The sequence below is a fragment of the Cucumis sativus genome, chromosome 5 (genome assembly GCF_000004075.3).
Source record: "Cucumis sativus cultivar 9930 chromosome 5, Cucumber_9930_V3, whole genome shotgun sequence".
NCBI lineage: Eukaryota > Viridiplantae > Streptophyta > Magnoliopsida > Cucurbitales > Cucurbitaceae > Cucumis > Cucumis sativus.
The window spans coordinates 9,587,321-9,611,764 of record NC_026659.2 but is presented as its reverse complement, the minus strand read 5'-3'; the positions used below and the strand labels follow the sequence as shown (position 1 = coordinate 9,611,764).

At 32.7% G+C, this 24,444-nt stretch overlaps 1 protein-coding gene across 3 annotated transcripts; it reads left to right on the top strand.

Annotated features, from left to right (window-relative positions):
• Positions 1-15,368: 15,368 nt before the first annotated feature.
• LOC101206925 (ribosomal RNA-processing protein 7 homolog A) lies at positions 15,369-20,990 on the top strand. 3 transcript variants are annotated; one of them, XM_004140379.3, is made up of 8 exons: positions 15,369-15,588; positions 16,067-16,139; positions 18,435-18,509; positions 18,616-18,747; positions 18,843-18,989; positions 19,264-19,361; positions 19,893-20,103; positions 20,687-20,990. In XM_004140379.3, the coding sequence occupies exons 2-8, from the start codon at positions 16,082-16,084 to the stop codon at positions 20,770-20,772; spliced, it is 807 nt and encodes a 268-aa protein (XP_004140427.2). In that variant the 5' UTR covers positions 15,369-15,588; positions 16,067-16,081; the 3' UTR covers positions 20,773-20,990. The 3 variants fall into 3 exon arrangements, with proteins under 3 accessions (XP_004140427.2, XP_004140428.2, XP_011655116.1); XM_004140380.3 differs by having other exon boundaries at positions 15,412-15,588; positions 18,456-18,509; XM_011656814.2 differs by having other exon boundaries at positions 15,412-15,588; positions 18,447-18,509.
• The last annotated feature ends 3,454 nt before the right edge of the window (positions 20,991-24,444 follow it).

Here is a 24,444-nt window from a genome sequence, read left to right as displayed (position 1 = left end):
AAAGTATGATTGTAGTTTGAAAATAATTTATGAAAATTTTATCTAAAATCTATAACAATATTTTTTGTTATAGCTTGTAAATATTTTAATTTTTATTTTACTATTTTTAAAAATAACTCAATAATATACTATTAATATGAAATGGAAATCATTACTCTTTTCTATCCAAATAACAAATGTCATTCAACTAAAAAGAAAATTTGAAATAACTCTTGTAAGAACATAAATCATTTAATATTATCTAAGGGCTTAGGGTTGAAATGGTCATCATTGGGTTATATGAAAAAAAAATAATCTAACATAATATATTATAGTTATGAAAAAAAATTAGAGAAAATATCTAATTGGCTATAATTTCACACAAATGTCAGTAATAAGATTTTGATTCATTTTATTGATGGATTTTACCTTATCATTAATTTAAAATATTACATATAAACAAAAATTTATATAATTTTTTGTCATAAATATTTTGTACTCCATTTATTATTTATATTAAAACGTACATATTTATACTATTAACTATTTAATAGATTTACTTTATTTACTATTAACTATTTAATAGATTTACTTTATTTAATGTAGATGTAGTCATTTATCAGTGATCCTACGTAAATATGGTATATATGGAATATAATTATGATAATATTTTCAATATCTTTCTCTCCCCGTTTCTTTTCCTTATGGTGAATTAACGTTTTAATATTTCTAAATCACCTCTCTTTGTCCATTTTTTATTTTTTCCATGAATTTTTTTCCGTAAGTGCATATTTCTCTCCAACTATCCAAATAGTCTCTCTCTATTCATTCTTTCTTATTTCATTCTTCTCCTTCAAGTTTTCGAATGAGTACATATTTGTTTCATCTCGTTCATGTTTTTCTAGTGAAATAAATTATAGTATGTTGGTGAAGTTTTTGGGTGAAGTAAATTTGTTTCATCTTAATCATATTTGTTTCTAGGTATTTCAATTTTTTTTCTTACATTTCTAGTAAGTATTTTTGTTGAATTTGAGAGTAATGTATTTCAAATTTATACTTATTATATTACATCCAATTTGCAATGTTTTTCATATATTCAAAGTTTAATTTCAAAATTCCTTATAATGTTTGAAACTGTTTTTTAATTTACATGGATCGTTATACACCATAATATTGTACAGTGATGTATATATTTATTTTCTTTTTTATTAGGTATATATGATCAACATTGGAGTATATTATAATAGTTTTTCAATGATTCAGACAACTATATTAGTTATAGCGTATCAAAATTTTTAGTTTATGAACATATGTCTTTTTAAGAGTTACACAATAGTCTTCTATCTAAGTTATGCAGTTTTGTTGATATTGATAATCTGGATATATATCTCTACTTAGGTCCTATAGAATATCTAAAGGACTTGCCTATTACCAAGGATAACAATGTTAAATAGGTTTACCACATAATAACATCAAATGTGGAGCAACACATTGCTCTCATTGTTCATTATGTTGGTCAGTTGGCTATTACTTTGGATTCTAGAGCTTTCAATTCATGGCTATTACATGATACATCGGGTCTTATATCGAACATTATTACAGTTGTTTATAATTCTATAATATGAGGTATATATATGCGAAATAATTAAGTATACATGTGTATATATGAGAAAGTACGTACAATACATATCGAGTATCAAGTAGAATGCTATTATGAGGAGTCACATGCATATGGAGTAACGTGAAGCGAGGAATCAAGTAAAATGCTATTATGAGGAGTCACGTGAAGCATACAAAGAGAATCGTGTGATGTGTATCTAACAGCATGTATCGGGTATCAATTATCTTGTAGCATGTAGCGACTATCAAGTAGAGAGGACTTTTCCTAATTAATAATTTTTTTTATCTTGTCTAGTTTTATTTATTTTCTTTGTTTTTAATTGAATGATGTAAAAGAAGAATATATTTATGGAACTAAGTGGCACTTGGGATTGCTGGGATTTATGTCCTAAAACTAATAGATTGTAAATATAATTTATTGACCGTTGTTAATAAATAATAATTGTTATTGATTATATTATTAGTTTTGTCTTAATAACCCAAATCCAATAAACTAATATCTTAAGTTGTTTAATGAGTCTTGAACAGTATTTAGAGACATACAAAAATAAATGTTCGAGATCAACTTAAAGGGTCTATGGTATAGGGATAAGGTTGGGTACCTTATCCTAAAGGGTCTATGGTATAGGGATAAGGTTGGGTACCTTATCCTGGTAACACTATGGATACAGCTTATTTTATATTTGATTACGCAATGATCCATCACGTTGTGTAGTTGACATGCAAGTGAGGGTATTAGTGACAAATCCCAAAAAGTTGGAAAAATGTTCAAGGTTATGCCAATTTGTTGGTTACCTTAAAGAAACAATAGGTGGTCTATTCTTCGATCCACAAGAAAACAGAGCATTTTATCCACAAATGTTATTTTCTTGGAAGAAGACCACATGAGAGATCATAAACCACGAAGCAAATTAGTATTAAGTGAAGCTACTGATGAATCAACAAAGGTTGTTGATGAAGCTGGTCCCTTATCAAGAGTTGATGAAACAAACACATAAGGTCAGTCTCATCCTTCTCAATCGTTGAGAATGCCTCGATGCAACGGAAGAATTGTATCACAACCTAACCGTTACTTGGATTTAACTTAAACTCATGTTGTCATACCAGATGATGGTGTTGGGAATCCATTGTCCTATAAACAGACAATGAATGATGTAGACAAGAACCAATGGGTCAAAGCCATGGACCTTGAAATGGAGTTTATGTACATCAATTCAGTGTGGGAGCTTATAGATCTACCTGAAAGGGTGAAACTTATAGAGTGCAAATGGATCTATAAAAGAAAGAAAGATTCAGCTGGAAAGGTACAGACCTTCAAAGCTACACTTGTAGCAAAAGGGTATATCCAAAGGGAAGGGATTGATTATAAGAAAACTTTTTCCCTTGTTGCTATGTTAAAGTCTATAAGGATTTTCTTGTCCACATCCATTTTTTATGATTATGAAATATAGCAAATGGAGGTCAAAATTGATTTTCTAAATGATAATCTTGAAGAAAGTATCTTTATGTCTCAGCACGAGGGGTTCATAATCCAAGGTCAAGAGCAAAAAGTTTACAAGCTGAATCGATTCATTAAAGGGTTGAAACAAGCATCTAGATCTTGGAACATTAGATTTGATACTGCGATTAAATCTTACAGTTTTGACCAAAACGTTGATGAACCTTGTGTATACAAGAAAATCAACAAAGGTAAAACAACTTTCTTAGTAATTTATGTGGACGATATCCTTCTCATTGGAAATGATGTAGGATACCTAACTGACGTTAAAACTTGGCTAGCAGCTCAATTCCAAATGAAAGATTTGGGAGATGCACAATATGTTCTAGGGATCCAAATCATAAGGAATTGTAAGAACAAAACGCTAGCACTACCTCAAGCAACCTATATTGACAAAATGTTTATTCCATATGCGATACAAAACTCTAAGAAGAATTTATTACCTTTCAGGCACGACATTTACTTGTCTAAGGAACCGTGTCTTAAGACACCTCAAGAAGTTGAGGATATGAGACGTATTCCCTATGCCTAGTTGTGGGCAGCTTAATGTATGTTATGCTCTGCACAACGCCATAATTTTAGGAATAGTTTTGTAAAATCTTTCGCTACCATAGGCTTTTATCCCTTCATGGATAAGGAGAAGTAGTGTTATATTGAAGATCATTTGAAGGGTGTCCAAGTCCTAAGCAAATTTACACTAAGAGAACTTGTACATAAAGCCACAAAAGTTAATGCACCAAAGTTCAATGTCATTTGGCATGTGAAGTATAAGTTGGATTTTTATTCTTTTATGGCAGTAATAGATAATAATGATGATGCCTAATTTCTTCTTAATGAGTACGCACATACTAAACCAGAGTTAAATGTAAATGTTGAGAAGATTCATTTCTCGCATGTCAAACTGTATGACTATTAAGTATGATTGCACATCGCTCAACTTGTTCTTAACATTTTAGACTTTCTACACCCGGTCAACAAAGACACCACAATATCAACTCCTCTCGTAGGTTTTGACTAATGAGTTTGTGGATGATGTGTCTTTCGAACGTGGGTATCCTCTGGCAATGTGGCATCCCTCAATGGCATCATAATAGAGGACATCGACTCGTCGATTAAGGGGAACTTTCAAACATCTAATTCTTAATAACCCTTATCGCCATTATGGTACGAGTCTGATCAAGTCGCCCCAACTTCAGTCTATTCGAAAATTAGTAATTCCTTAATTGAAGTGTTTCTATACTACTTTTCATTCTTCGACATGACCAGTTCGCAAGTGATTACCGATTGTACATAAGGACATATTATGGCTCGTTACTTCAATTAATTGGATAAACTTTTACTGCCTAAATGCTTAAACTTAAACTCTACTAAATGCCTCTTTGGACTAGAAAACATCTCGTAACATTGTTTAAGTTGGTAAATAAAATGAACACTCTCATCTTAAGAATCGAGGAATGGCATTGGCATTCAGTCGGGTTGCACACTTACCAACAATAGTTGATAAGATTTTGTATGTCCATACCTATAGCAAGTGCAAAATACTATTAGTACGACATAATAGAAAAAAATAACACTCAAGAATGATAGTAGCTATTATTACCTAAAATGCATGAGGAAACCTTGAGAAATTGTTCTTGACAATATATTTCTTCCTCGACTTTTCTTTCTTCTTATATTTCTCTGCCTTACTAACCAAGCCTCTTTGTATTTCGAGAAACATCTACCATATAATGTTTCCCTAGTACATACTATTGAAGTTGTCCATATTCTCCATGTCCAAACAACTTCATGTCAACATAGGCCCTTGTCTTTTCTTTGCCCATCACTGCCAACACGGTGTAATATACGACAATCATCTTCACAACATCTAGGTCATTTTTAAACTTTATCTTCTTGTACGATGACTCTAAGGCATTATTGTGATGCTCCCTATGATGTACTTGTTGTAGTACCTCAAGAATGACTCTTCTAACTTGCATTCAACACTTCTAAAAACATAAGCTGAATCAGTTTTTGTCACAAACCTACACTAATAGGAAATCCTCCTTTATGAATCAAACAATGGCTCCATTCAAAGCGAATGTCATACCATCTGTCCTATCATCTTTCATCTTCCTCAACAGGATGTAGTGCACCAGTGGGCTATTAAATATTATGTCCATGTTTAGAAATCACCCAAATATTGCCTTTTTTAATAAATCAAATGTAAGTTTCTCCTTCACGATCTTGTTATATGCACCAATGTAAGAGGACAAGTTGGTGGCTTGGCAATAGAAATCAATTCCTTGACTAGAATATTGAATTGTCTAGTCATACTGCATTTAAAAACGTGGAAAAAAAAATAAGAAACATTAAGAAAGTTTTGATACTTGATGCATGCTACATGCTACTAAATGCTCGTTACATGACCCTCGCTGCTATTTACACTTTACGTGATGTAATCTACTTGATATTATTGACACACATACTAGCCATTAAGTATACAGTACATGATACTCAACACTCGTTATGCTTGACATTATTGAAGGTAGATTCAAAACTATACACCCTAGTTTCTTTTTAGAGGACAAACTAGAAAGGTGTGTGAAAATTGAAATCAATGGTAGTACATGGTATAGAAAACAAAATTGAAATGTGTATGATTTGAATGTCAAGTGTCAAGAGACAGTCACATGCACACGAGGAGATAACATTCAAATTGATGGGCTTCTTACCTGTTGAAGAGAGAATCAAATACTAATTGAATTTAAACCTAAGAAGATGGAACGAAGATCACGAGTTAGAACAACTAAAAAGTTCTACAAAAGCGAGGAAGAGAGAAATAGGTTTTGAGGTAACACAAAAAAATGAACGTTGATTTCTTAAGTATACACGTATTAAAATATAATGACTATCGAGGATTGATAATATATTAGCAAGTATGCCTATTAAAGTAATATTATGTTAATAAGTGAAACAAGTATCATGCTTCGAGTAGCAAGTAATGAGTATCCTGTAGTGAGTAACAAGTGACCGTCCTAGGAGACGCGGATTGAATTTAAGGTCAAATGGGTAATTTCACATGGTGATGACACAAGTAGAAGACCATTTTTCATTCGCATTCAAAAAGTGGCCCAAATTTTAGTTGGTGTTAGGCCTTGATCTAGAGAAAGGGAGTTCTCTTGAAAAGAGCCTTACTCTTTTTGGATAAGTATAAAACATCCCACGAGAAGGGATGAGAAAAGAGAACAGGCGATACGAAGAAAAATACTTAAGTCAAAGTTCTATCACATGAAAGTAAACGACCGTAACAAGGATAGCTGACAAGGAAGAAGCTTGCATTGGACGCCAAGGTTAGACGTTTAACATAATAATGTGGGGAGAATAACCTACATTTAAGGAAGTGTAGCGAGGAAGTAGGTGTTCTGTTGACAAGACTAGACAACCCTCTAAGGAAGTAAATGTTTGTTGCTTCTCGAGAAAATAAGGAGAGCGATAACTTCAATAAATACAAGTTATTATGAGCTCTTTTATTAGAATAATGAGGCCAAAACGCATAAGAAGAGGATCAAAATGCGTAACTTATCTTGTAAATTCATAAGTATTTAGAAATACATGTTACATAAGTATTATCCTGTTTTACGTGATTTCCACGTCCTAACGCAAGATGAATAGAAAAAGAGAAACTAGTGAATCACAGGGAACATCTCGCGCAAAGGCTACATGATGGAAACTCGTTTGGGGACTAACACCTCTAGACAAGGAACCACATCATCACGTGAGGAAGATTCACTAGACGACAAGGATGGTAGTTGAAGATGGATGTGATGTGATAAGACTGCTATTAGGGCTAAAATGATAAGGAATAATAGAATTTTTCACTGAAAGCTGCCTATAAAAGAACTTCATCTCTACTAAGAAGGAGGAGACCTGTATGGACCAGAAGGAAGGCCTGTATGGGCCAAAAGGAGGTCCAAAAGGACCAAAGAGTTCACAACACTAGAAGAAATCTGGCCTTTAATGTCGGTTTTTAAATTGTGCAGAAGTTCAATTTTAGGTGAATCGAGTGCTTTAGCCGAAAGTTTGCAAACAAGTTTATGAATGAAGGCGAACAACCATAGTTCCAACTTAACCCCCAACCTTTGGAGATTTTAACTTGGTTGAAAAGTTTCCTTGTTTCCCCTTTTTTAACCCTTACAATTAAAAACGTATTGAAAATTTGGTGTGAAAGCGAGATTTTTTTAGAGGGTGGAGAAAGGATAGCTATGAGTGTAGAGAAAGTGGAAGAATGGTGAAGAGAGATAGAAAAAATAGTGGGAGAGAAGGTGGAGAGAAATATAGAGGAAATAATTGAGAAAAGTAAGGGAATGGTGAAAAAACGTGAGATTAGGATAAATTTGTTTCATCCTTTATTTTTTGTTTTTTTAAAAGTTAAATTCAAATTTATTTTTCGTTTATTTAAATTAAGTTTTCCTAAAACAAAATAAAGATAAATTGTGAAAAATAGAACATTTGACAAAAATATTTACAAAATCAATTGTAATAAAATTTACTTGGTTTTGTTCTATGAAGTGTAAATAGTTCGTCATTTTTTCTATTTTTTGAAAAAAATCTTTAAAATAAAATAAAAGGAAGATATGATATCTATAGTTTGTCCCTTTGTGCATCCTTAAAACATTTGAAGTTAGACAAAGGAGATGATAAAGATTGGGGTTGAAATATTTTTTTATTTTATTTTATTTTATTTTTATAAAAAAAAACAAACTATCAAATGAACAAGGATATCAAGCGCAGCTTCGGGCCTCAGTTAAAAAAACTCTTGGACATGATAGATATAAACTTTTACCTCAGTTCTAGAACCAAGTTTGATTTGACCGAAATTTGAGACGAAATCAAAATTTGCTCTAAGGATGAGTTTGATAAATAAAAGGCCTGATGGATAGGATTTGGCCCTAGCTTCAAAACTAGACTCGATTTAACCAAATTTAACAAGACATCATCTTTATCTCCAGGGCTAGATTTGATTAATAATTAACATAATAGACAAGCTTCGACATCAGCTTCATACCCAGACTCAATTTAACCAAATTTAAAAAGATGTCAACATTAGCCCTAGAGTTATGTTTGATGAATAATTAACTTGATAAACAAACTTTGACCCAGCTTTAGAACTGAGCTCGAGAAGACAACAACCTTAGTTCCACGACTAGGTTTGATAAATAAAGAACCTGATAGGATAAGTTTCGGCCTCAACTTAAGAACTGAGCTCGATTTAACTGAATTTAAGAAGACAATAACATTTGCTCTTAAGCTAGGTTTGGTAAAGATGATCTTAACCACAACTCTAAGACTAGGTTTGAAATATAGGTGGACTCGTCCTACTTTGGATTAGGTTAAATTTAATTTAAAATTAAAATAAATATTGTAATTTTCAAATAAGTAAATTGCTCACTACTCAAAGTTTTACCAATCTTATTAATAGATTAGTTTGGTCATAGGATAAAACAAAACACACGTATCATGAAAGCTTTTTAAGCTGCCAATTTTGTCACCCTTTATATCAAACAAACAAATCAAACCTTCAGAAGACTACACAATGTTGTAAAGACCAAAATTTGTCTTAGTCTTGGACGTCTCAAAACGTGAACTTTTTAGGATGTAAACTTCCTTTTGCGACATCTAACAATCATAGAAAATTTTGTCTTAACTTGTAAATACCTATATTTCCTCCAATTTTAACAAAAGAAAATCATAGCTTTTACTTGGTTTGCAAATACAATAAGTTGTATTGGATCCTTGTTAATTAACAATAGCTAGAATAATAAATTGATGAATTCATGGTTGTTTACTATAGTTTGGTAACATTTTAGGAAAAATAAAAGAAATGATTGACAAATAAACATATGTTTAAAAATATAATAAAAAACGACACTAAAAGATAGGAACTACATTTGGAATAGAAGTACAAAGAGAATGGGTGAGAGAAATTCTGAAGAAATACTATGACCTCTTTCAACACTACAAAACCGTCGAAGAAAATGTTTCATGCATAATATCTTCAAACATAGTTAATTCTCTAGGACTTTTAACTCAACGCCATCCATATTGGTCGAAAGCAAAGCTCCTCTTGAAAAAACTTTTTCACTATGGACAAAATTTCATAATTAGGAGACCATTTTTCTTGATGATCCTTTTGAAATGGAAATATCTTTTTTAACACCAAATATTATTTTTGAAAGCTTAGAGTGTGCACTTTCTTATTGTATACTCGCATTAGTCTTTTTGGTAAAGTTGTCCATGGCCTAATGTTGTCCACAATTTTTCTTCAACAAAATTCAACTGCTCATAATGACCTTGTATCCCTTCAACTTAATCTAACTTAACTTCTGAGAACTCTCATTGAAGGTATCTCAACTTCTAAAGGGAGGACAACTTCCATACCATAAACCAAAGAAAAAGGTGTGGCTTCTCTTGAAGCGCTAATTGACGTGCAATATTTGTGCAGCCTACATGGCAGAATGTCATGTTAATCTTTGTAAGTTTTTGTCCTTTTCTCAATGTTCTTTTAATATTTTTATTGGTTGCCTTAGTTGTCCCATTCATCTTTGGATGATATGGATCGAGTTGAATTTGGTTGATTGATTATAAATCGTTCATAAAGTTCAACCATCATTTTATTATTACGGTTCTTGACATTATCTATAATAATACATTTTAGGGGACCATAACAACAAATAAACTATTTCTTCATAAACTTGAGCATTACTCCTCATGTAACATTGCAATAAGATGTCACCTCTATCCATTTAGTGATAATCAATTACCACAGGAATAAAGCGATTATCATTTGAGGCTTTATGATCAATGGGTCCAATAACATTTATTCCTCACAAAGAAAAAGGCCAGGGTGTTGACAAAGCATGCAATGGAGATGCCGCACATGAATTTTATTCATATAAATTTGACACTTTTTACATTCTCTTGCATATTTTACGTAGTCTAGTTCCATCATTGTCTAATAATAACCATATCTAAGTTTTTGTTTAGTCATATATGTCCATTAGCATATGCTCCACATATTCTTTCATGAATCTCTGTCATAATTTGTTTTGGTTCTTCCACATCAACACACTGAAGAAAAACCATAACATGGTTTTTTTTATTAAATAATTGCACCACTTAAGAAAAAAATTCATGGTCAATCTTCTTATCGTGTGTTTGTCATTTTCTAAAGCTCCATATGAATATTATCTACACTTTTATGTACTACTTGATGTCAAAACACTATGGCATGCTATCATTTTTAATATTCATGCAATATGTTGATACATCTCACTTAGTAATTTTGATTGATAACTTGTAGAAATACAAGTCATTGTAGCATTTTATGTAAAATAATGAAGCCTTATCACATTAGAATGGAAGAAAACACAAGAAAAAGTAGTGAAATGCAAGAAAACACAAGAAAACGATGATACAACTTAATTAGCAGTATTTATGAGGCGTGGAATGTCATGTCAACATCACTCCCCGCCTATAAATAAAGGCATTCACTTCATATCAAAATGTGCGAAACTGGACCGGAGAGCAAGCTTATTCTATCTTCCATTCTTTCTATCTTAAGTTTTAGGTGAGAGCTTAAAACAAAAAAAGAGAGTTATTCTACCACCATTTTTCCCTCATCAAACAGACAAAAATTAGAGCTAAAGAGTATGAGAAATCACACTCCGAGGCATGACTTATATCTTTGTACTCCATTTTATAGTTTTATTGTATTGAGTTGTAAAATGTATTCTATGACCGAAAAGCCCAAGGTTATGTTTATAATATTAATGCATTTCTTCTACCACTCTCCCATTTCTCTTGTGCTATTCACTTTCAATGCATTTAATTACTTTATGAGCAATACAATGTGTTATTAATAATAGAAAATCTGAATGTATGTCTTGTCGTAAGTTTTGTTTAGTAAAACGTGGCCATCAAGCATATTATTTATTTGAGAGAAAAGACAATCGCATTGGTGGAAATCGACTGACAAGTGAGAGACCATGTTTAACTAAGCGAGTGAGGAAGAGGTTGTAGCAATACACTCTCATCGCCGAGCTCATCCTTTGCATAAGTTGAAGAAATGTTAAGGTGTGCTTCGAAAGCACTGAAAGGTTGCTCACCTTAAATTATAATAAATTACTTGTGATGCATAAAAATTGATTAGGTACAACTCATATCTTAACTTTAAGTATTTGGATCCCAAGAGGTGAGCAAGTATGACGAAGGTGTCGAGAGGTCACTCGCCTTAATTCTAAAGTTAATAGATGTTTTGTATAGCCTCGAAATATTAATGCACAATACATTGTGATTAGTAAATTAAATATTCCTTCATGCCATGCCTACAATATGAGTTCACTTTCCATCACACTCCATCGCCATAATCACCTTACACCACCAATTGCACCTTAATGTATATAATTAAGATATAGAAATATACTATTCATATTCACATTGTTATAGAATATACTGTATAGGTTTAGCAACGTGATAGATTCAATTGAAACATTAAATCCTTGAGTTCGACCATGTACTTACCAGGAAACCTCTCTTTACTTACACTTGAACGATAGTGAGGAAAACTTGTATTACATGCATATCATGAAAAAATTAACAACGCATAGATAGGAATTGCATCCTTTATCGCACCATCCTATTCTAGTCGCCTACAAGGTTGCTCAATTAGAGCTTAACATGACATATCCACGAACAACCGTTGCATTTACGAAACAAGCAATAATTTGTACCCCAAACACAAATTATAATAACACAGACTACGATACTATGCACCCCAAAGACGTACTATATTAACCTAGACTATAATATTATACACCCTAAATATAGACTACAATAGCTCACAGAACTATTGTAACCCACAAACCATAATAACCACAAACTATTATAACTCACTTTTTGCTCCAAACACCCCTTAATAGTGAAAAAACATTTATGCAATCAATAATTTTCTAAAAAATTATCAAAATAACCTAAATAGTTTCAAAATCACCCTTTTCCAAAATTTTGACTTTGACCTTGACATGCCTATTTCAACCTCTAATGTTCTTTACATGCTCGTCCAAGTTCATTTTTAAATCAATCCTTGGATCTGTACATTCTTTTTTCTACCTAATTACTTTTTGCCCATCTTTAATTCTTTTCAAATATTTTCCCCACAAAACTATAAGGATTCCTCCAAATCCCTAAGTTAAAAAATCAAAATCTTATCTTTCCATGGAGAACGAGAAGCTACAACCCCAACATCTACTCAACTAATTAAAGGTGAACACAAAAATTGAAAGTGAAAGAGAAAAGAGAGAGAAAAGGGGCTGGAAGCCTTGAAGTTGAGCAATAAAATGACTTATGAACCTAAGAGAAGTAGACATAGAAATCACTTGAGACCTGCGATGCTCGACACCTCTTATCAAAGCGGTAGTGTTGCGCTTCACGTGCTTTTTGTCCATATAAGTTTGAAGCACCATGACACTTCACCAATTTTGAAGCATCTCAATCTCATGTCGCATGTCGCGGAGTCTGGCACTGCTGCTGCATTGTTCTTCAGGTGCATTTTTGCCTTCTTTTCTCATTTGAAGTCTGATTTCTTTTTTTAGCTCCTAATTGCTTCAGATTAACCCTAAATAATCTGTAACGGTCAATTCTACTTCTTGGACACTAAGTTCCTTTAGAATATAATCAATTAAGCACGTTAAACTAGAGAACAATATAGAATTAAAAAGAGGAAGATAGCACACTTGAGGTGCTATTAGCATCTGCTACCACATTTACGTTCCCATCATTCATTTTCTATTAAAATGTAACTATGATATGTAATCTCCTTTCATTGAAAAATATAGACTTTGCCCTCATTCATCTACTTTTTATTATACGAATCTGTTTTATCTAAACAACTATACAATTTTGTTTGTAATATTTGTTTAAGACTTTATTTTGTTAGTTATATTTCTATTTTATGCTTTCACCTCCAAAGTTTTTTTTGGGTTATCAAGGGTCCTTATAAAAATAGCAAAAAAAAATTTATGATAAAAGAGTCCATGTTTTAAATTACAAAAGTGACAAATTTGAAAGCTAATAGTCCTATGATATATCACTAATTTTGCCATATTTGCAATATGTAAAAAATAGTGTCATAAACTATTTTTTTCTAAATATTTTTATCACTTGATACAATTTTTTTTAATTTTAAATATAGAAAAATAAACACAAATGTTTAAAAATATGATAAAACACAAGCCTTTCAACGATAAATCGTGATAAACTACTATTTATTTTTGTTTAGTAGTTTTGTCCTTTAAAAAAATTTCTTTAACTAGGTTATAGTTTCTAAATTTCAAAATGTGGGTTATTTATTTAAAATAAGTAAAATAAAACATGGTTTTCTCAAATGAAAAAAAATCAAAATATGATTGTCTATCCCTATAAACTAAGGGGGTGTTTGGGGCTAAGGAGTGAGTTATTATAATTATTGGTTATTATAGTTCAGTTAGTTTGTGTTTGGAGCATAAATTATTTTAGTTTGAGTTATAATAATACATGTTTGTGGGGTAAATTATTTTAGTTTGAGAAGGAAATAGGAAACATTGTACTGAAGAATAAAAAATGATGAAGGCCAAATAGTAAAAATTGTAAAATATAGTAAATATTTGGAAGACTCGTGCATGAATAGAAAGTTTTGAAAAATATTTTGTTAAACAATCGTATAAGATAGCAAACGATCCCGAAGGAAGTTAAATGATCGTGTAAGAAAGTTAGACGATAGTATAAGAAGTAAACGATCGTTCGAAAAACTAAATGATCGTATAAAAAAACTAAATGATCATATAAAAAGGCTAAAGGGTCATGTAAGAGATTGAACGATTATTTAAAAGGGTGAGCGATCATGTAGGAGGTTTAAAGAGGTTCTCAAGATTATAATTATAAGATCAATGGAATGAATTCCACGTGTCGTAGCATGCGAAAACTTAGAATTTAGTTAAGCAAGAGTTGACAAGATTATATGGATTTAAGGAATGACTAATCCAACTTAGACTTAGTATTATTAAGAAAGTAAGATCGAAAGAAAAGACTATTAAATGAGCTTTTTACTAAGAGAAAAGGGTGAGGTTGTTAAATGAGAAGAAGATCAGGGATTCTTAAGAGTTTTGAGCAAAAAAAAGTAATTGAAACTTAGTACAATGAGTGATTTTCAAATGAACTCATATTCTAAAGTTTTTCTTTCTAAGTCTCATATTTCATGAGTCATGTAATGCGTATTTTATGTTTACACAAAAACATGATTTGAAAGAAAGCTTTAATGTTATTTTATTAAGTTAAAGTTCATGTTTTAATGTTATGTTTTTAAGTTAAAGTTCATATTTTTAGTATGTTTGTTATATTTCTATCAATAAGCTAGCTATTATGTACACATAATGAGTAAAGACATCCATGTAGAAAAGGTCTGTGGATGGAGGCGAGATAATGCATAAAAAATGTGTATTGCGTCAGCTTAGGAAGCCTGAGCAACAAGAAAATGAACCAGAAAATTCTCAGGCATTTTGTTATTAAGAAGGCCATCACAGTGTCCATGCACATGAATGGTTTAGGTTCTTGGTGGAAAGGAATGTAGAAGACTAATGTGTGTTTTACAATTGTGATTTCTTGAAAATGGGGTGTTGAACCAATGTTGAGATGAAAATGCTTTTATGAAATGTATTTTTCAAAATATTTTCTTAAAACTTCACTCATTAAGTCATAAACTTACGTTTTAAGTTTTTTCACCCTAGGCTGTAAAAAGCTAACTGAGCTTTTAGAAGGTAAGCGATTGAGTTGAAAGGTAAGCTATCGGTACCAAGCAACCGTCTAGGTATCTAAGCGGTCGTGTTAAAAGGTAAGCGATCAGGGTTGAGCGATAGTTGGAGGAGCTAAGCAATTGAGTTGAAGAGCTAAGCGAAAAGCTGCGAAGACTTTTGACATTTTTTTGTTAAGCTCTTGTTTTGAAAATTTGTATATTGTTTGTAGAAATTTTTGGATTTAAATAAATAAGAGTTGTGTTGTTACTCTCAAGTTTACACGGTAATGATTAATGGTTCAAAGTTTTTAAATTACATTTAGTTGTGTTCCATATGTTTAACTTTAAGAATGCGTCTCATAATATTATAGCAAATGAGTTTTTAAAATAGCGTCGTAGTTAATTAAATTTTTTAAAATAATATTTACTGTTATAAAAATATTATAATCGTGCATGCGTCACCCTAATGAGCTGTCTACCGTTCTAACTTGAAAGAAAAAGAAAAAAAAAAAGAAGAAATTGGAAAACCCTAAACCCTTTCTTACTTTTCTTCTGACGTACGTGCTCGGTTCTTCACTCTTTCTTCTTCTTCTCCACGATTTCTCCTCCGTTTCAGCATCTCAGTGACGCCGCCATTGCGCCGTTGTTTGTATTCATTTTTCCGTCGCAGCTTCTCTCCTAGCAGGTGTGGACTGATTTTTCTTTTCTTTTTTGGTACTGGTATTCTCCCAATCTCCATCTATATAATTACACAGATTAGAACTTATCTAACGAAAGGAAAGAGCAGTTGATATTGTTTTATTCAAACAATAGCTACGAACAAAAAAAAGGATAACCAGCCTAGCGGCAAATTGGGACTTCCCGAACTGCTGCGTGCTACTCTCTATTATTTAAATAATTACTTTTGCTTGTCGATTTAGGCGTTCATAATCTCTATATCTCATTGGTCTCTGCTGAAAATTGCGTTCTTCTAGTCTCCTAAACCTACTAAGCACCTCCCGCCATGAATTTTCCACCACCACCCTTTTGTATACCATTTTCCCTGATAAAAAGTCACAAATTTTAGAACTAAAAGTGTATTTCCAAGTCACAGCATCGATGTTTTTATTTTTAAATAATAAATAATAAATAAATAATTTGTTCCTTGGTCACTTCTGGCGCAGAGTGAGGACAGACGGATGAAGAAGCGCGACAAAAGGCTTCGCGAGAGTAACATTGAGCCTGCGGTTGTAAAGGGTTTGTTTCTGCTTGCTACCTTGTTTACTATTTCTTTTGAGTTGAACAATATATGAAGTAGACCACTTGGTCAAGAATAGATTTACCAGTTGAGCTACATTATTGCTTATTTTTACATTACTCCTTCAGTTATCTTGAAATGGACTAGAACAGAAGTTATAGAACACCTTCTTATGGACTCAATTACAATTTTTAACTTAGGAAGGTGTTTGGTCCAAAGAGTCGGGTGAATAGGAGTTGAGGGGAGTGAATTGTCAACTCCTCTCCTTGTTTGGCCCTAGGAGTTTGTGGGTACCATTAGTAAAATAACACATAGAATTTGTACCTTGTTACTCTTTAGAATGTGGGCTTTAGAAGTTCACAACTTTCCAAACTCCATAACTTCTTCGAGTTCACAATTCCACTACTTGGATCAAATCACGCCCCATTAAGTATTTCTTCCTTCCGAGTGTCATAATTATTCCTCTTCTAGTATTTATCCCAATCGTTGATGGGTGGACGTTCGCCAAGACATGTAATCATATTTCATTACGAAGCTTTTTATCATTTTAAGAAAGAATGCCATCCTTGTTTGTCTTTTCCCGAATCTACGTGATATATGACTGAGTTCCAGTGGCTGATCAGACAACGCATCTTAAAACCCAGCCTGATGGTGCTCAGGATTTTGACAGTCTTGTAGCTCCATTCTTGCCCTTGTCGTTATTTTGGAAGAATCTCCTTTCTGGTTCTTGAACTAGCTCAGAGATGGCATCAATGAACCAACTCAACTGGGGTCTCTTGCTTGAAGAATTTCTTTCTAAATCTACGTCTTCAATTACAAAAAAGTTCATTTTCGTGCCACAGTAAAAGAACTCGACTACTTTACAGCTCTCTATTTCCATGTCAGAATTGGGTCTGGTTGAAAGGCTTGCTTAGAAGATTCACTGAAAAAGAAGCTCAGAAGGATGGTGGAAGGGCGGGGAGGTGAGGAGAGGAGAGGAGAGAAATAAGGGAGAGAGAACCTACCTTTGGACCAAGAAAAACTTCTTACCCCCTTCTTTCAAGGGGTGTTGCAACATTTCTGTTATGTTTTGCTCTCAGAGTGGGAACTAAACTGGTGAGGGAGAAAGTAGTCTTACTCTTCTCTACTTTTTTTCACTACATGCTCCTTTGTGGAAGAATGGAAGCTATATAATGGTGTCCCATTTTGGATGAGGATTTAAGAAAGTCTAGAGGCCCTTTTCATATTGGAACTTGGAAGAGAATAGGAAGTTGATTTTTAGTTTTGAGGGTAATAAAGTTTGTGCACTTTTACAACTTTGCTTTGATATTTGTGTAGGAAAATTCAGCAATTTGATAAAGTAGAGTTGGATAATGTGTGTAGTGTGTTTTATGAGTGGTCTTTTTATTTAAGAATGTGAGCTTCGATTGAGAAATACTGTTCATGCAAATGCTTACAGAAAAATATTTAACAAAGGGTGTTTAAGGGAACTATAGAAAGCGACCCCAATAAAAAAGAATGACCGCTAACTAATAATCACAAGGTTATCCTAAATAGTTGAATACAAAAGGATGATAAAGGACAATATATAATACACTTATACTAATATCAGCAGAGTAGCAGGGATATTGTTAGATTGGTTGAATGCCTCTTTGTGTGTGTCTTTCTCTTGGATTTTATGGTCTTGTTCTTTCAAATTGGAGTTTGTTTGTAAGGTAGTGTTTGGACATCTCCTGTAGGGTTGAGTTTTTCTCCCCGCTTTTTCAAATAATTAAAAACATGCGGTTATGTAAAAGTTCACTTTCAAAGAGAAAAGTTAGTCAAGAAGATGTCTTATTTTCCCTTGGGGGATTTTGGTGTTACATTTTGTGTACTAGTGCTTTTGAGGATATTCTCAAGACATCGCTGTCCTGAGTGACATTGTTTAGTGCATCTTCAAGACTAGGGAATTTTTGGGTGTTCACATTCTTGTTTCCCTATGCAACATTTTCCATGAAATGAATTAGCAAAGTTATTGAAGGGATGAGCCTGGGATAAGTTCTTTGTGTCTCTTTGATAATGTATTCAAGGAGTTATTTAATTATTCTGTTTTATTATCCCTTCCTTTTATTTATTTTTACGTTTCTTTTTTTGAGTTAGCTTCTTGTGTATGTAGCTCCTTGTTTTAAGTCTCTTTAATAATTTATTTTCATATTGCCCTTTTGTTCTCAATTTTTGCTTGCTTGTAAAGTATTTCTGCCCTATCTCTTCATTATTTTCTTTCCCTAGATTTTTCCCTATCATATAACTTATTAACTTGCATCCTGCTATGTAAGGCTTAACTGTAGTCAATGCAGATTCTGATCAGTTCGGTGTGGAGGGAGAAGATGCTGAAAAGCCCAAGAAGTCTGGTACTTAAAACTGCCTCAACCTCTCTTGCGGCTTGGTTAATGTTACTGTTGCTGTACACAATAACTTGGGAGTCTATGGAGACATAACTGGTAATATTCTTTGCAGATAAACTGAAGAAAGACAGGAAAAATAAAAAGAACCGAAAATCCTCTAATGATTGTGACAACTCGTTAGAAAATGGAAGAGCTATGCAGCTGGAAGCTTGTCAGCCCTTTGAGAATGGTGCATTCTTGAAAGGTATAAAAAAATATGAATGGATTTTAACTGATGCATGTTCAACTACTAGAAAGTTTCTCTTGAACTGACTTACAAGCAGAAAATTTTTCTTGTAGGTAAGGCCAAGAAATCTTCCAAAAAGAAAAGAAAGGACTCTAGTTCTCTAGATGCCAAAGGATCGACAGAATTACATGAAGATATTGATGAAAATGATGTCTATCAAATCTCTTCTGGAGATGATGACTCTTCAAAGGGAATGAAAAGTAAGAATTACGGGCATAAGATATCATTTTATATCAATGCTGCTCAGTCTTCCTGCTTAATGTCAAAATTTGTGCTTGTTCTTTCTTCTTACTGCCACATTTGTAATAGCCCTACCTCTCCTGTTGCTTGGAAATGAACCTTCTGAGTTCTCTTTTACTTTTGCTGAATCATTTTACTTGAAGCATTGGCGTGTGTGTGTTATGTTTTTAGGGAGCTTGTATCATATTGTGTTGGATTTTGTAAATTTCACATTCTGAACTTTATTATCTACAGGATGGATTACAGAATATCACAAAAGTAGACCGGGCTTGAATGTACTGCAACAGCGAATAGATGATTATATAACTGCACATGAGGCACAGCTAGAACAGGTAATATGCCCACTTGAACAGTGACAACTTAACTTTATCCCGTGCATTCTCATTCATTATGATGAAGCCTCTGAAACTGATTTCATGAGTTTTGATTATGTGTTTGAGAGCTATATTTCCTTTTAGGATGAAATGTACCAAAATAACTTAAAAGATGTTGAACGGTTGAGTTGAGGGTTACTTAGGGCTTGTTTACGTCGATGGAAGAAAAAAAATTGTTTTTCGAAGAGTCATTTTCATTTAAATTCTTATGATAACGAACTGTTTGAAATAAACTCTTTTCAAAAACTATTTTGAGTGGTTGCCAACATTCAAATATTTTCTAAAATGACTTATTTTCAAAATTAAATCCTTGAAAACTTAACCCAAGCACACCCACCCTTAACAATCGATTATTTGCAACAATATGTTTTACTTGTTTTTACCGATATCGGATTGGTTTGCCAGATGATCATAGTTCATAGACATTGAATCCTGTATCAGATGTGTGTGGTTAGCCTTGTGAATTAAGCTCTCATTTTGTTGACACAGGAAAAGAAGGAAAGGGAAGCTCAAGCTGCTGAAGGAGGATGGACAGTGGTTGTACATCAGAAGGGGAGGAAGAAGACCACAGATGCTGAAAGTGGGGTTACTGTGGGTTCAGTAGCGCAAAATTCTTTAGGGGATAAAATGTCCAAAAAGAAGAAGAATGAAGTTGGGTTGGATTTCTATCGATTTCAAAGAAGAGAAGCACAGAGGAATGGTATGAACCATTTTACTCCTATAATGATTTTTATATACTATTTAGATGAGCCGAAAAGAAACTTTATAACAAAAAGGTAACAAAACATAGCCTATAGGGCAAGGTAGAGGGAATCTCTACCCAAGGAAAAACTACTTAACAAGTGCTTTCCAATCACAGATAATCATGGATTCCTAAAATGCTTATAGATCTTTTGACCAGCTATTTATTGTTTCTGGAGAAAATAATTGAAGTGATGATTCGAGCAAGGATTGTGTTTGCAGTGTCATTGCCTAATCCTTTATTCATTTAAACATGTTGTGCAATGTGTTAGCTATTATTTTCCTTGAGCTTCTGTATTTTGCATGATTTATTTGTTTTATTACCCAAGTATGTCGGTTTAAGGATGGATCTTTCTATTGGGAGTGTGCCTAATATATAGCTGCTACATTGGAGGGATCTGTCATCGCATTGATAAATTTGGGATGTTATAAATATGTCATTTGTGAATTTATTGTAAAAGGTGATTGGTTACCGGTGGATTTGAATTTTTTTTTAGTGAAAAAAACAGAAGGGTGACACGTGAATATCTTATTTGTTGCAGAGGTTATGATGCTGCAAAGTAAATTCGAGCAAGACAGGAAACGGATACAACAACTGAGAGCTGCTAGAAAGTTTCGACCTTATTGAAGTTTTATGACCTACAAGGCCATGGCGTCTGAAGTTTTGTTTTTGTTTTCTTTTTTCGTCACCTTAATTATGAACCGTCGCCAATGACTTCAGATGGCTAGGATGTGTAGTTTGACATTATTGAAATATAATTCTGGGCCTCTTTGTTTTACTTTGTAACATTTTAACATTGGTTATATTTGTATGTGATATGTAATTGATTAGGCCTTTTTTTAATACTTGGATAGCTTTTGAAATCTAGGTTTGTTCCTTTCCAAAATTTATACTATAGTTTTTACATTTTTTGAAAAATTGAATCTAGAAGAAAATTTATTGAAATTTGCGAAACTGTTTAAAATATTTGTGAATTATATCAAAAGTTTTTAAATTTTATCAATGTTCTTTTCTAAAAATTATAATCAACTCTTTAATATGCAGAAAAAAACTAGACATGTTCGAAGCCAGGGGTATAGTGGACTATAATAATCTATCCTTGTTTGGGATAATGTTCAGTTCTAGTTTGAAGATTATGATTATGAGTTAAAATAACTCGTTATTTTGGAGTAGATGTATCAAGGGTCAGACATCAATTTCGGTGATTTTTGCTGGCCAATCTTACGGCCACCTTTGACGATGTAACTGCCACTTTTGGTGATTGCATCGGTCTACTTTTGATAACTAACTCTTCTATCAACAAATTTTAATAAAAGCATTTATAGTATATATAACAAACGAAAGAAACTTGTATAGACAAATAATTTTTTTAAAAATGTTTTAAAACATACTTGTATTTTTATTTCGAGATATTTTCATAAAGTGTTTAAACAAAAATCAATTTAAAAAAAAAACCTTTCTATAAATTATTTATTCTTAAATTATAATAATATTTTTTTAACACTCTTTCTCATTCTTCCGTTTTTTTTTTCCTTTTTAGGTTTTTTTCCTAAATTATTATTATTTTAAGGTTATCTTTTTAAAATTCTCTTTTCTATTCTTTGTTTAAAATTAAAGTTTTTTCTTTTTTTAATTTTAGAGAATAGTGCAGTATATATATCAACTAAACTTCACATATATGCATGTTTTTGTACTATATATATATATAATTAAATATACTTATTTAAGCCTTGCTTGGAAGATTTTAATTAAATTAATTTTATACAGTCTCTTCATAGATTGAATGCGAGATTGAGTATGTGAATTGGTTTCGTGCCTCTCTTCTGCTTAATTATACTTTCTCGATTCATCATTGAAGGATCTATTTCTGTGACTTGCAACGTTAGTAGACTAAGTTATGTAATAAAAAATGCTAATTTTGCCTTTAGGTGAGGCCCGTGTTATAAAAAGGTACACTTCCTCCCAATGCGTTGATATTTCTTCTAATTATGCGTTGAGTACAAGCTTTCCTCACGCTTACCCAAGTGTAAGCTAAACGAGAGGTTTCTTGGGTAAGTTAGGGTCGAACACATGAAATTTCTATCAAACTTAGTTATAAAGCCTACTTTAATTTTAAGCAATATAAATTCTATATAGTATAAAAGTAAAACTATACTAGTCTAATTATTTAACTAAGGATTTTGTAGGAGGATGGAATGGAATGATTATGGAATGTGAACTAACTTGCCTTAAGAAAGGTGAAGGAAAGTCTTTACATTTTAGGTGATTTAAGCCATGCAAGATGTCCTTGATGCAATATAGATCATTTAACCATCTTATATTTAAGGCGAACAACCTCTCAGTGCTCAAACATCACACTTGTTCTCCTTTTGGAACACAAATGGTAAAAATAGATCAAGTGATATATATTAGGTTTCCTTACTTATAAGCACCACATTGCCTCTCTATTTAAGACGAGCAACCTCTCGGTGTCTAAACACCACACTTGTTCTCCTTTTAGGATACAAATGATTGGAGGTAAAACGTTAGATTGAAGTTTGTTTCCAAACTTCCTTCTGCACATGGTTAGCAAGATCTTTGCTACACTTACTCTTTTGAGTAGTTGGTGACAAGCACTGATCAGGCAATAGAGTTAAGCTCAGCTAAACACAACGAGTCTTATAATTAAAGAATCCTTAGCAAGCACATAATCATATACTTAAAATATTTAAAATACTTCAAAAGAACAGTGAATAGTAGAGAGATGGAAGATAAATAGTGGATGAAAAATGCATTGTATTAATTAATGTAGGCCTTCGGCCATAAGAATAATACCTTCAAACAATAGATTACAAAATACGAAAAATGGAAAGTAACGAGATGTGTCGAACCACAGAGTTCATTGTCTTGCATTTCTGGACTCTTCTACAAGTTAGGGGAATGGTGGTTGATTTTTTCTCTCTCAAATCTCTCTCTAAGCTCTCACTCAAAAATTGACCGGAGAAGAGGTGGAAGAAGAACTACTACTACAGATGGTGAAGTACTCTAAAACTTATCCTTTCAACGGCCTCCTTAAGGAATGGTGATAACTTGTAGAAATAAAAATTATTATAGCCTTTTAGGTAAAACAATAAAGCCAAAACACAAGATAATGTGTCAAAATGCGTAGCTTCTATCGCAAATTCATAAATATAAGAGAATACAACTTGCATAAGTCTCCATGTCTGTTTCACCCTGTTTTGAGTGTTTTGTTGTAGGATTATAAAAAAAAAGACATCGTGAATCGCAAGAGGAGTGTGTGCAAGCTGTGCAATAAAAAGACTGTCTGACTGATTAACATCACCAAACGATAGGCCACGTTACCACGTGATGAAAATTTACTAACAGACAAGAATGGTAGTTGGAGTTGATGTGACTTGACGAGACTGCCATCGATGCTGACATGATAAAAAAGAATAGAAGTTTTCCGTAGAAAGTAGTCTATATAAAGCTTCCTTCCATACTAAGTAACCTTGTTGGATCTGAATGGACCAAAACCTAGATAGCTCCATGTGAATTAGTGAAAAGGAATAGCCTTTTCGCCTTCTATAAAAGATTTCTATCATCTTCTTCGGTCAACTATAAGTGAGAGCTAACTTAGAGAAAACTAGAGAGAGAACTACCATTTTCTTTTCCTAACTCGTAAAAGAGCCAATGAATGCTTACTCATTATGTGGCTCGACTTCCATTTTTTTACATTCCATTTTTGTATTTTATTGTAATGTATGAGTTTATATTGTACAGTGGCCAAAAGTCTACATTATTTACTACATTGCAAATTTAACCTTTTTTAATCTATCATTTCTTTACTGTTCATTTGTCAAAGTGTTATAAGTAGTTTAGGCTTGTGATAAATTCTTGATAAGAAGTCTAAATTATAAGGTTTATCGCATTAGTTGAGCCTTACTCTATCGCTTGGCCAAACGTTTGTCGCCAACCACTAAAGAGAGTAGGTAGCAAGAACGTAGCTAATGCACGTAGGAAGGAGTTTGGAGACAAACTCCATTTTTATGATTAAACCTCCATCATTTGTGTCATGAAAGAAGAACAAGTGTGGTAACTTGGCGCCGGGAGGTTGTCACCCTTAAAAGAGAGGCAATATAAGTCTTATAAATAACAACTTCTAGATAGCTATCGCCTAATTAAGCTTTATCATTTGCATCACGAGAGGCGAGCAAGTGTTGTGTTTAAGCATTGAGAGATTTTTGCAATAATTAAAAGATAGTTAACTGATTTCTATTGTATCAAGGATTACCACGTAACTTAATCGCTTGGAGACCT

Coding starts and splice junctions, on each gene's coding strand:
- LOC101206925 (XM_004140379.3), top strand. CDS start 16,082: ATGAAGAAGCGCGACAAAAGGCTTCGCGAGAGTAACATTGAGCCTGCG. Junction 18,510..18,615: donor TGAAAAGCCCAAGAAGTCTG/GTACTTAAAACT, acceptor TATTCTTTGCAG/ATAAACTGAAGAAAGACAGG. Junction 18,748..18,842: donor GAATGGTGCATTCTTGAAAG/GTATAAAAAAAT, acceptor TTTTTCTTGTAG/GTAAGGCCAAGAAATCTTCC.